Source organism: Chiloscyllium plagiosum, chromosome 7, assembly GCF_004010195.1.
Source record: "Chiloscyllium plagiosum isolate BGI_BamShark_2017 chromosome 7, ASM401019v2, whole genome shotgun sequence".
NCBI lineage: Eukaryota > Metazoa > Chordata > Chondrichthyes > Orectolobiformes > Hemiscylliidae > Chiloscyllium > Chiloscyllium plagiosum.
In genome coordinates this window covers 41,578,488-41,590,721 of record NC_057716.1, presented here as the reverse complement: position 1 = coordinate 41,590,721, position 12,234 = coordinate 41,578,488, and the positions used below count along the sequence as shown (strand labels likewise).

At 43.1% G+C, this 12,234-nt stretch overlaps 1 protein-coding gene across 4 annotated transcripts in view; it reads left to right on the top strand.

Moving 5' to 3' along the window:
- The first annotated feature begins 6,020 nt into the window (after positions 1 to 6,020).
- ube2e3 (ubiquitin-conjugating enzyme E2E 3 (UBC4/5 homolog, yeast)) overlaps positions 6,021 to 12,234 on the top strand; it is a 150,145-nt gene continuing 143,931 nt past the window's right edge. The window contains exons 1-3 of one of the 4 annotated variants that reach the window (XM_043693491.1): positions 6,021 to 6,101; positions 7,032 to 7,221; positions 7,652 to 7,702. In XM_043693491.1, coding sequence (XP_043549426.1) covers positions 7,037 to 7,221; positions 7,652 to 7,702 — 236 coding nt within the window. In that variant the 5' untranslated portion in view covers positions 6,021 to 6,101; positions 7,032 to 7,036. Of the gene's footprint in view, positions 6,356 to 6,857; positions 6,943 to 7,031; positions 7,222 to 7,651; positions 7,703 to 12,234 lie in introns of those variants that run through there. The other 3 variants (XM_043693493.1, XM_043693490.1, XM_043693492.1) reach the window with 3 other exon arrangements.

Sequence of the window (12,234 nt, the reverse complement as noted above, 5' to 3'; positions counted from 1 at the left end):
ACGGTCCAGGTAAATTTGAGGTCGGGGTGGAAGGTGTTGGTAAAGTGGATGAACTGTTCAACCTCCTCGTGGGAGCACGAGGCAGCGCCGATACAGTCACCGATGTGGCGGAGGAAAAGGTGGGGGGTAGTGCCAGTGTAGCTGTGGAAGATGGACTGTTCCACATATCCTACGAAGAGGTAGGCATAGCTGAGGCCCAAACCAAAGGAGTAGCCATGGGCACCCGCATGGGCCCCAGAAAAAAAAACACAAACAGGCGATGTCTTTCACTGTGTCTCACACCTGCATACACACATGGGTAAAAAGAAAGAAAAATAAAAAAAAATTTAAAAAATAAACAAGAGTGGTATGGTGGAAATTTGAAGAAAGATTCATGCAACTTGTGTCTTTCACTGTGTCTCACACCTGCACACACACAACATGGGTGCTGGGGAAAAAATTAAGTACTACTGCAGTTAGGCAGGAGTGTGGGGGTTTATAAAAAACAGGAGTGTCAGACATTAAAAAAAAGAACAGGACTGTCACTCATCCTATTCACTCTGGGAGCTGGCTCTAGGGATCAGTCTTGAAGAAAAAAAAATAAACAAGAGTGGTGTGGTGGAAATTTGAATAAAGATTCATGCACCTTATGTCTTTCACTGTGTCTCACACCTGCACACACACAACATGGGTGCTGGGGAAAAAATAAGCACTACTGCAGTTAGGTGGTAGTGTGGGGAAAAAAAGAGAGAGAAAAAAGAACAGGAATGTGAAACATCCTGTTCACTCTGAAAGCTGGCTCTTGAAGGAGCTGGACCAGTGTGTGAAGGACTCTCCTTTGTTGTATCAGAGGAAGGGTCTAACCCCGAGCTAGCTGCCCACATCCAGTATACTCTGCGAAGAAGGAAAAAGGGAGATGGGAGAAGGAAGAAGGAAAAAAAATAAACAGGAGTGGTGGCGAAATTTGAATAAAGATTCATACACTGTGTCTTTCACTGAGTCTCACACCTGCACACACACAAAATGAGTGCTGGGAAAAAATAAGCACTACCGCAGTTAGGCGGTAGTGTGGGAAAAAAAATGAAAAAAAAGAGTGCCAGACATCCTGTTCAAAAGAAAAAGAAAAAATGAAAAAAGATAAACAGGAGTAAGGCGGGTAGGCCGTCCTCAGCGCTGTCACCCTGGGCGGGTACCGGGGCAGGCTGTCCGAGAGGTGGCCAGAAGGTGCTGAGAGTGATTAGGGAAGTCAGAATGTGAGTGGGCCGTCCTGACCACTGTCACCCCGGGCAGGAACCAGGGCGGGCTGTCCTAGAGGTGGTCAAAAGGTGTGTCAAGGCAGACCGAGAACTGGAAGGGGCATGGGGTGGACTGAGAGCCGGAAGGTGCGTAGGGACGGGCTGCTTTAGAGTGGATGGAAGGTGGGAGGGACGGGGGGCTTGCTGGGGGTGTCTGTATTGTATCCACTGTTTTTTATGTAATTGGACTGCCTTGTATGTACAAATGTTACTGTTTTGTAATGATTGAAACTAGGATTTGAGGTTTGTCCTCATTTTCCTGAAAACTGGTTGAATGGTAGGGTTTGGGGCCTGGCTTTGCTGTTTCTCTGTATACAACTGTTAATGTTAATTGTTTTGTAAACTGTGTATTGTTTAATAAAATATTCTAACCAGGAAAAAAAAAGGAGTGTAGTTTTATCCCTTTTAGGGACCTAAAACATCAGGCCCTGTATTGACTGCTGCTGCACACCGTCCACCTCTTCTCCCTCATCCTCTGCCCAGACACGCCTTGGCAGGGGTCCTCCCCATTTCTCTCAGGGATCTGGGGTGGAGGGGTGCTGCACATGGCGGTCCCCTGCAACCGCAGATTGCGATAGTTCACAGACTCCCAGCCCAACTGCTTGTTCTGTGGAGTGTGGACCATATATATATAGGGTATGTGCGCTTGCACTCCCTTTTTGATTTTCTAAAAAACCTTCTTGTTTTTGGTTGCACTTCAGTTCCACGCTCCTGATGTTCGGGCACTTGGTATGGAGGGGCGAGGGCAGGTCTGAGCACCTCCTCGTGGGTCTGCTCCTGGGCCTGGCCAAACTGGCCATAAACAGGTCCAGGCAACGGGCCAAGGAGGGAGTTGTTAGGGCCGACTGCCTGCCCCTTTTCCGTGGTTACGTTAGAGTCCATGTGTCTCTGTAGAAGGAGCATGTGGTGTTCACCAACACCCTTGAGATTTCAGGGAGAGGTGGGTGCCACAGGGAGTGGAGTGTATTATTTCCCTGCCCAATTCTATTTTGATTTAATCCCTGCCCTCCCCTTTACTGTTTGATCACACAGCATTACCCTGTGAAATGAAGGGCACTGCTTGTCACTGGCGACTTGAGTGTTTCTTTTCTTCCTGGTGGTGGAAATTGAATAAAGTTTTGTACACCTGTTGTCTTTCACTGTGTCTCACACCTGCACACACAAAAAAATAAAAAAATAAAATAAACAGGAGTGTCAAAGCTTCTGTTCACTCTGAGAGCTGGCTCTGAGGAAGCTTGAGCAGTGACAAGTATTATGCAAGTATAAATAAATGGGTGACTTGGTATTGGGATTCAGGCTGCTGTGGAGCTATTTCATGTTTGAAACCGAATTCACTTCTTTAGCAAAAAGTAATTTGTTTATCTCTCACTTGAACAATTCCTCAAATTTCTGCAAACCATTAATACAGATATTAAGGAAAGGAAGAGAAAATGTCACGTTATACCAGAATTTACCTGAGCTATTTTCTGTTCCCAATTCAACTGCAACAAAGACGATGCCCTACTGACAATCAGCCCATTTTTGATTGTGAAAACAATGATCTTTTTTGTGAAAAGCTATCTCCACTAAATAAGATTTTTTTGGAAACATTTCTGATTAGGCTCTCAACTGGAAGTTAGAGTTGAAAAGTGTGGTGCTGAGAAAGCACAGCAGGTCAGGCAGCATCTGAGGAATATGAGAGTTGAGGGCCCAGCATTTGCAGTCCTCTTTTTCCCTTTCAACTGGCTTCTATGGACATAAATATATGTATACATGATAGTTGTTTTTGTATATAATCATAGAGATATACAGCACAAAAACACACCCTTTGGTCCAACTTATCCAGGCCGACCAGATATCCTATATAAATCTAGTCCCATTTGCTAGCATTTGGCCCGTATCCCTGTAAACCCTTGCTATTCATATTACCATCCATGTTTCTAATTGTAATTGTCTCCCCCACTTCGTCTGGCAGCTCATTCCATACAAGCATCACCCTCTGCATGAAAAAGCTGATCCATAGGACCTTCCAAAAATCTTTCCTCTCTCAACTTAAGCCCTCGAGTTCTGGACTCCCCCTATCCAGGGAATAGACTTTGTCTATTTACCCGACCCATGCCCTTCATGATTTTAAAAACATCTACATGGTAACCCCTCAGCCTCTGAGGCTCCAGGGTAAGGAGCCCCAGCCTATTCAGCCTCTCTACATAGCTCAAACCCTCCAACCCTGGCAACATCCTTGTAAATGCTTTCCGAAACCTTTCAAATTTCACAACTTCCTTCTGATAGCAGGGAAACCAGAAGGGCACACAATTATCCAAAAATTCAGAACCTGAAATCCAAAAATGACTTTGACATTAAAAATGAAAGTACATAAAATGAATAAATACATATACCACTGATAACGAAATTTATATTATGGTAGCAAACTGAGAAAGATGTAGATAAAGTACTTCATTATTAAGAGAAAAGATAAAGTATATGATTATTAACAGAAAAGATAAAGTACATGGTTAGCAACAGAAAAGCAGATGTTCATATTGTAATGTTAAAAGATTAAATTGTACTCTCTCTCTGGACATTAATATAATGTTAAAGGGTTAAACTGTACTGTCTTTCTCCAAGAAGCTGAACAGTCTGAAAGTGGGGGGGAGGAGATAACATACTGTCTCACAGGTGACATGCAGGAAAGTTGATGACTATCCATTATAATTCACACTTCATTTGGGCAGCCATTTACTACTATTCTACTGCTGTTATCAAATTAAACTCTCATTCAGTCCCTTCTATTCAGAAATGCATACATAGCCATCCACAGCCAGATAAATTCTATTGGGTGATCATCCCCTGATACTGAAGTGTATCACACTCACATTGTCTTGGGGAATCACGGAGTCAGGAAATTGTTTGCATAACGATTCCCCAGGATTAGGGCATTTATATTTACATTATCTCAGAAGATGACCTCACCTGGGGTAACGTGTGGTTATTGGGCAGGGAGTGGCTGGAGTATCTGTGAGAATTACCAACTGACCCGTATAAAGGGGATGTGTTTTCTTTGTTCGGGGCCTCTTTTGAATAGATTTCTCACGCATGCAAAGAGTGTCAAAGGGGATCACCTAGTTTGTACAGGCTTTAATAAACAAACTTTAATTGTTTGCAGAAGGTGGTGTGTGCAAATCGCATCACGTGTGTGAAACCTCAGGAAAAGACCTTAACAACATGTAAAAAAGTCCCTGTCATTACTTATTAAATTGTACAAATGTAACAAACTTTGTCATGAGGGCATCAGGGGTGTATCTTTTCCAGGGCACTGAGCAAACATTTTTTGTTACTGAAATCATAGACAACAAAACAAAATGATATACCAGGTCCACCAAGTCCTTTCAAGGGCCCTGGGTTTGTCTATGTTGTGCATCACAAATAGATAGTGGAAGGGATAACTGAACCAAAAATGCAAAGCCATATATTTCAAGATACTTTTTAATATTCTGGCTGATGGTTACCTCTCAATCACTTTATCAATGAAAGGACTGATCATCTATTCATTTATCCTGTTGCTGTTTGTGGGATATTCTCCCTTACATCGTAACACTACAATACTTGAGGAGTACTTGGTTGGGTTTTCTTTAGATTAGATTACCTACAGTGTGGAAACAGGCCCTTCAGCCCAACAAGTCCACACCGACACTCTGAAGAGCAACCCACCCAGACCCATTCCCCTACATTTACCCCTTCACCTAACACTACGGGCAATTTAGCATGGCCAATTCACCTGACCAGCACATTTGTGGACTGTGGGAGGAAACCCACGCAGACACGGGGAGAATGTGCAAACTCCACACAGACAGTTGCCCGAGACGTTTTCTTGAGTCCTATTTATTTATTTTATTCCCCCCCCCATTATTCTCATTCTCGTACATTGGAGTCGGCGGAATATTATTCACTATTTCAACCTGCCAACAACAATCCTGGAGGAATTCAGAATTCCATAAAATTTCATCAAAGCAACAGATAATGAGCTCTCTCACCCGAGGGCGTATCAGAACCCAGAAACTTTGATCAAGAATAAGTTTCGCACAGGTGACGGACCCATTTGAAGTCAAGCCGCACGACTTTGATACATCCGTTTTCAGAAAGGCAAGTCAAGCCACTGACCACATGTAAACAAATTAGGATCGGCTATAAACCGCATGCCACATCTGCGATTAAAAGGTCAGAAAATACGCTCACCTCTTCGGTTGTCAGCTCAAATCGCACAGGATCACCACGGCGGGATGAAAAAGAAGTTGACTCATGCCGAAGTCGCTTCGAGTCTGTGTTTTGACAAGATCGATCCAACAGGTCAATGCGAATAAATATAAACAGTTTCTGAGCTAGATTGAGAACCGATTACCACCCCCCGCTCAAATCTACAGCACTCACACCCACTTCCAGCCCAACGGTGCCTTCTTTCCAAAACGGATGTTCTTGAGTGAAGGAGAACGAGATGCGAGTTCCAAGCGGACGTGGTTTTTGGATACGCTCTGATTTTCAGCTCTGATCTCCAGCATCTGCAGTCCTCACTTTCTCCTCGAGGTTTTTGGATAGCCTAAGGACAGTTATTGTTTTTGACCGGTATGTGGTGTGATGTGATGTGATCCGGGGAGGCGGTCACCGTTTCAAAGTGCAGGTGAAGAACGCGAAGCCGTTAGCGCCGGCCGCGCGCCAGGTCCCCAGCAACCAACAGCTTCCCCCCAACCACTCCCCCCCTCACGCATGCGCAGCGCGGGTCGCCGCCGCCACCGCTGCTGCTGCTGACTCGGCGCGATCCGTGCGCCGGCGGCGGGAGGCGAATTAAACAGCCGAGTGAGTGAGCGTGTCTCTGTCTGTCTGACTGACTGACTGAGGAGAAATTACAGCTCGCTTTCCGACTCAATGATTCAGACCGTGGGCTTCTGACACTTTTTAATTTCCTTCCTCCCCACCCCCTCCCCTTGGATTCGTTCCTCCCCCCGACAAAATTTGCTGTTTTTATTGAGGAAAAAAAAATTCTTGCCTTAAACATCGGCTGCCCACCCCGTCCATTTCGGCCACAGGCCTCGGGCTCGGATCACCCTAAGGTAAGGAGGAAGTTGGCCGTCAGCTTTTTTTTAACCGAAAAAGAGATAGACAATTTGGTCGGGAAACTTAACAAATTCCTCCTCATTGTTAAGCGGTTGGCGAGAGATCAGAGTTTACGCATCAGTTACTGTGCCACGCTGATTGGAGCGCCTCGCTTTTTAAAAGGACGATTCGAAATAATTCTTAAAAGCAGTCACCCAAACCTGCCACACATTTTCGATCCTGGCCTCCTTGAGACTTGACGGTGTCCGGCTTCTGTTTAGTCCATCCTTCCTTGAAATGACCGTCAAGATCGTGTAATGTTAAAATCCCGAGCAGTGCCACCTTACACAACAAAACCTCGTTTTACAGCAGACACCCCATGACTTCCCTCTCCAACCCCTTCCACGCACAAACACAAAGACAACTTGATTTTAAAAAAATATTTGAGTACCACCGGTCTGTCGTTTATGTCCCCAACATCTGTCTACCGTATGTAAATCCAATGCAAAGCGTGTTTTTAAATCTTTGGAGAAGAAGGGGGGAGGGAGAGAGGGAAGCTGCTGCCTGTCCGCTCTGGCCACGAGCATTGCTTCTTGGTGTCTATGTGAGTCGTTAGTTTCTTTTTCCACGGTACTTCGGCTTTCCCCTCTCTTGGTGAATGTGGTAATTTTGTGACTTCTTTTGACGCTTAAGGGAAGATGTCCAGCGACAGGCAGAGGTCTGACGACGAGAGTCCGAGCACAAGCAGTGGGAGCTCGGATGCCGACCAGCGTGACAACCCGCAAGAAGAGAGGAAAGAACCATCCTCTCAGCAACAACCGAAAAAGAAAGACCCTAAGGTATCCAGCAAAACCACAGCGAAACTCTCCACCAGTGCTAAAAGGTAAAGATGCCTGTTTCTGAACTCGAGCACCGGCATTTTGCCAATCCCGGTTACACTCCTTTAAAGTCCTTATCAAATATGTCAATATAAACACTCCTCTCATTTGCATATAAGCTTGAAAAGAGAAAAAAATATGAAAAACCGCTCTTAGGCGGGACGAATTTTCTTTGTTTGCATCTTTAATACACCCTTCTACCCCTTTTCGGCTGAATTGTGTAAATTGGAAAGCGACAGGTAGTGAAAATTTGTCAAAACTTGTCCTGTTATGGGATTTGGGTCTAACGCTGTTGAGAACAAAGAGGAAGCAGCCATGTTTTCCACTCTGGTTGGGTGAGCTGCTGAGAAACGGATGGTGATAGAGGGCACTATAATCGTTCTTTTACATCTAAATGCAGCACAGTGTTTTGCACTAAATATTTCTTTTTTTCAGAATTCAAAAGGAATTAGCAGAAATCACATTGGATCCGCCTCCGAACTGCAGGTAAGTGAGCTTGATCAATTAACATGTTGTAAAATGTGATTAAGTCGCCTAACAGTGATGCCATTTAAGTAAATGTGTGGTGCCAGTGAAAACATGTCCATTGTGGTTTCCTGGACACAGAGGCTTGTGATAGGCAATTAGCATCTTCAGATGGGCAGGGGAAGAGGCATAAATTATGGGGAGTGATAAACTTGTTTGTAAATAATAAATATTTGGAACAATATATGATGGGCACCTGTCTCAGCCTGAAAGCATGCTGATTTCTTAAGATATCTAAACGGTTCAATGTTCTGAGGCGTTGTCTGTTGAAATTGATTATTATAGTGTACATTGCTGGTTTTCTATGGCTGGGAAAGAAATAAACAGGAAGTTTATTTTTAAGGTGGGAAGAGAGAAGTACTGTGTTAATTGTAGTCACTGGATTGGTTGGATTGGAGTTTGAGTATTTGGAGTAGGACTTTTGACACTTAGTTGCTGTCAACGATCAATATTGTAATGCATCTTAGTTTTGCCTGAAATGTAAAAGTTCGTTGTGGCAGATAAGCAGTCTGTGGTTATTTCTGAGCGAAACCTTTCTTGGATACCATAGAGGCTTTAATTTTTGTCTGTAAATGTCATGAATAATTCTATTGTAAAGTTCCATGTGTGCTTTTGAGAGATGTTGGAGTGTGCTTTACTTTGTTTTGAAAAACCCCATATTCTGCATTCTGTTACATTACCCTGATTTGCCTGGATAGCATGAAAGCAGTACTTTTCGCTGTATCTTAATATATGTGACAGTAATAAATAAAATCAGTTAGTACTCACTTTTTATGATCCAAGTAAGGAGATACTTGTCTTTCAAATATTGAATCAGTAAGAAGTATGGAAATCCTCTCAAACTTTGAAGCCCACTTCCACAAATATCTAGATTTAGGGAAAAAAAGTAATTGTTTCCATTCTGTTGCTATTCTGACGTTTGCAGTACATGTGAAAAATGTAACAAAGAAGGAGTTGATATTAACCCATTGGTTTTATGATAACTATTCTTGTTTTGATACCAGTGTAAATGGACATTCTTGTATTGTGCTCTTTGCTGTTCTAATCTTTGACATGGAATTGGGAAGTTTTGCTGGTAATATTGACAGTTAATATTTAATGTTGGGTTTCTATTATGAAGTAAATATGGTTTTATGTTAAACAGGTTTCTTGGCCTTCAAAGGCAAATTTGAAGTTGAAAAATTTAAGTCAGTTGTAACCACAAATGAGGTCCTTGTGTCAGGTTTAACCTCAAGTTGGCATTAAACCTTGACTTCATCACTGCTTTCTCTCTTGATGCATTACAATTTTCACAATATATCAGCATAATAAGATAAGCCTCAAGCCTAAAAGCAATGACCTATTGAAGCCCCCTTTAATGCGTTTAGATAAATATATACCTTCAGATTTGTTCAATGTGAATGTCCATGTTGAAATTCTAAGCTGTTAAGTTCATTATCCAGTTCTGAATAAAACAGCAATGAACGCATTTAACCTATCCCCATTTTAAATTGGGGATAATTTTGCATTTCTCTGTGCTCTGATATATTTATTTTGGTTAAATTGTGTTCATGATTTTTAAATTTTACATTCCAATGGAATGATGAGCTGAACAAGTTGACTGGCTGGCAAGCTTTTCTTATTCATATTTATAAGAGTCATACAGCAAGGAAACAAGTCCTTCGGCCCAACGTGTGTGTATAATTTCATTTTTCATAATGATTTGAGATTCTCAGTTTCTTAAGATCTTTGGCAACTACATCACTACCTGAGCCCTGGCTGTACACCTGGATAGCCCTAGTGTCCTTGATGTGTTCTTTCAATACACTTCCTGAAGGGGAGCTTGAATGACTAGTCTTACGCTACATTGCAATATACTATTAAGTTGTCTGTGATGGTGAAGTATTATTGGTGCTGAAAGTATGTGTTCTCAGCCAACTCTGGACTCTTGATTTCACCATCCTTCAACACGATACTGGTCAATGGTAGCAGAGTTGGTCACTCATTTTATCTTGTCAACTTCAGTTGTGCTTCTTTGGTCTTGCTGGCCACTGCATCCCAGTCGTATGAGATATTTCTATTATGCCACTGTAGTAACCTTAAAATGATTCTGCATTTTTGGGTTCTACAATTAGGTTAGAAAGCATGAAAAAAATTCTCCTGTTTGCCTCTTGATTGGATGGTTGACAGTGGTTTAGTTTTGGACCAGTGGTTTGACAACTGTTAGTTCCAAGAGCCCAGAAACAAAGGGCACTCCTTCTCAAGAAAGTAGAGATTCAGATGTGAAAGGTGATTGTGAACTTTGACCATATATTTGAATATATGATGCCTCCTGTGTTGAAATATAATTTGTAGCATTCCAATTTCATTGACTATCATTCCACCAATGCCATGTGGTCATTTCACTCAATATATATTGTAGCTTTTTGATTTTTCATAAATCATGACAACTGATCTGATACTTGGGAGGTGATGGCCTAGTGCTATTATTGCTAGACTGTTAATCCAGAGACTCAGGCAACATTCTGGAGACTCAGGTTTGAATTCCACCATGGCAAATGGAGAAGGGAACTGCCATCTTTAGCTGGCATGGCCTATGTGTGACTCCAAATCCACAGCAATGTGGCTGACTCTTAACTGCCCTCTGGGCAAGTAGCCAGCACTGCCCTCATCCCACGAGTTACTTTTAAAGAAATGAGAATGACCTTAGCATTGGTATCAAATTTAAATTCAAAGGGATATCCATCAACATAATCTTTGGAAAATGTATCCATTTTAGTGGGAAAATTCAATTTACGGTTCACTGGGTTGTGACGGGAAGACATGGGAAATAAATGGAGAAAAAAGTATTGCCATTGGTGAAAGTATTGAGCATTAGCAGTCACAAATATAAGGTAATTAAGGAAGAAAAGTCTTATCACAGAGTGCTGAGGATCTGCCTTGTGATGCCTGACTGTGGTGGAAGTAGGGTCAATCAAGGCTTTGGGAAAGGAGCTAGATTATTCTCCAAAAAGGAAACTGACAGTGCTACATTGTGTAGGTTGGGGAGAGAATGGTGAGTGATGTGATGTGAATTGCTCCTGCAGAGTTTCGGCATGGGGGCAAAAGATTGAATGGTCACATTCTATGCTGTCACCATTATATGATTCATTCTCTGATTCATGCTGTTATGCAATTTGAAGTTCCCTTTTTATGGGACTTAATTAGTATCATAATGCACTTCACAGGAATGTAATCAGAACAAGTTAACATTAGATTGAAGGAATTAAAAGCGAGGACCAGGCTAAAAAACTTCAGTTGAAGAGAGATTTTAAGTAAATTTCATAGGAGCAAAGAGACGCATGGTGGTCTTGATGGAATTCTAGAGAAGGTACAGGTGATACTAATATAACCAAGGAAAGTGATGTCACAGGCTAAAATTTGAAGAATTCACAGGAAACGCTAGGAAATTACTGATGTGCAAAGGAAGGCCATTGCAGGGAAATTATTTCTATACAACTGGACAGTGAATAAAAACCATGGGTAGTCCCACTTAGGTGGATGGTAGGATAAGTAGAGTTGGAGGATAGATTATGTGGATCAGCCGTGTCCAAGACTGTAAACAGTATGAAATGGATCATACCTTTTGGTCTCAGTCACATAGACTGTACTTTGTTGCTCTCATTGGGGTAGTTTCATTCTTGTGAAAGTTAGAATCAAGATTGGAAAAGCTAATTTCTCCTTCGAATCCTCCCACTTCCTCCAGACGAAAGGGGTAGCCATGGGCACCTACTTGGGCCCCAGCTATGCCTGTCTCTTTGGCTACGTAGAACAGTCCATCTTCTGTAGTTACACCGGCACCACTCCCCAACTCTTCCTCCGCTACATTGATGACTGCATCGGCGACACCTCATGCTCCGGCGAGGAGGTTGAGCAGTTCATCAACTTCACCAACACATTCCACCTCGACCTTAAATTCACCTGGACCACCTCTGACACCTCCCTCCCCTTCCTGGACTGCTCCATCTCCATCAATGACGACCGACTCAACACTGATATTTTTTACAAACCCACAACTCCCACAGCTCCCTGGATTATACCTCTTCCCACCCTACCTCCTGCAAAAATGCTATCCCATATTCCCAATTCCTCAGACTCTGCTCTATATCTGCTCCCAGGGGAACACACCAGATGGCCTCCTCCTTTAAAGACCGTAATTTCCCTTCCCACGTGGTTGAAGATGTCCTCCAACGCATCTCATCCACGTCCCGCACCTCCACCCTCAAACCCACCCCTCCAACCGCAACAAGGACAGAACGCTCCTGGTTCTCACCTTCCACCCCACCAACCTCTGCATAAACTGCATCCTCTGCTGACATTTCTGCCACCTACAAACGGACTCTACAACTAGGGATACCTTTCCCTCGCCACCCCTATCCGCTTTCCACAAAGACTGTTCCCTCCGTGACTACCTGGTCAGGTCCACGCCCCCCCCCCAACAACCCACCCTCCTGGCACCGTCCCCTGCCACCACA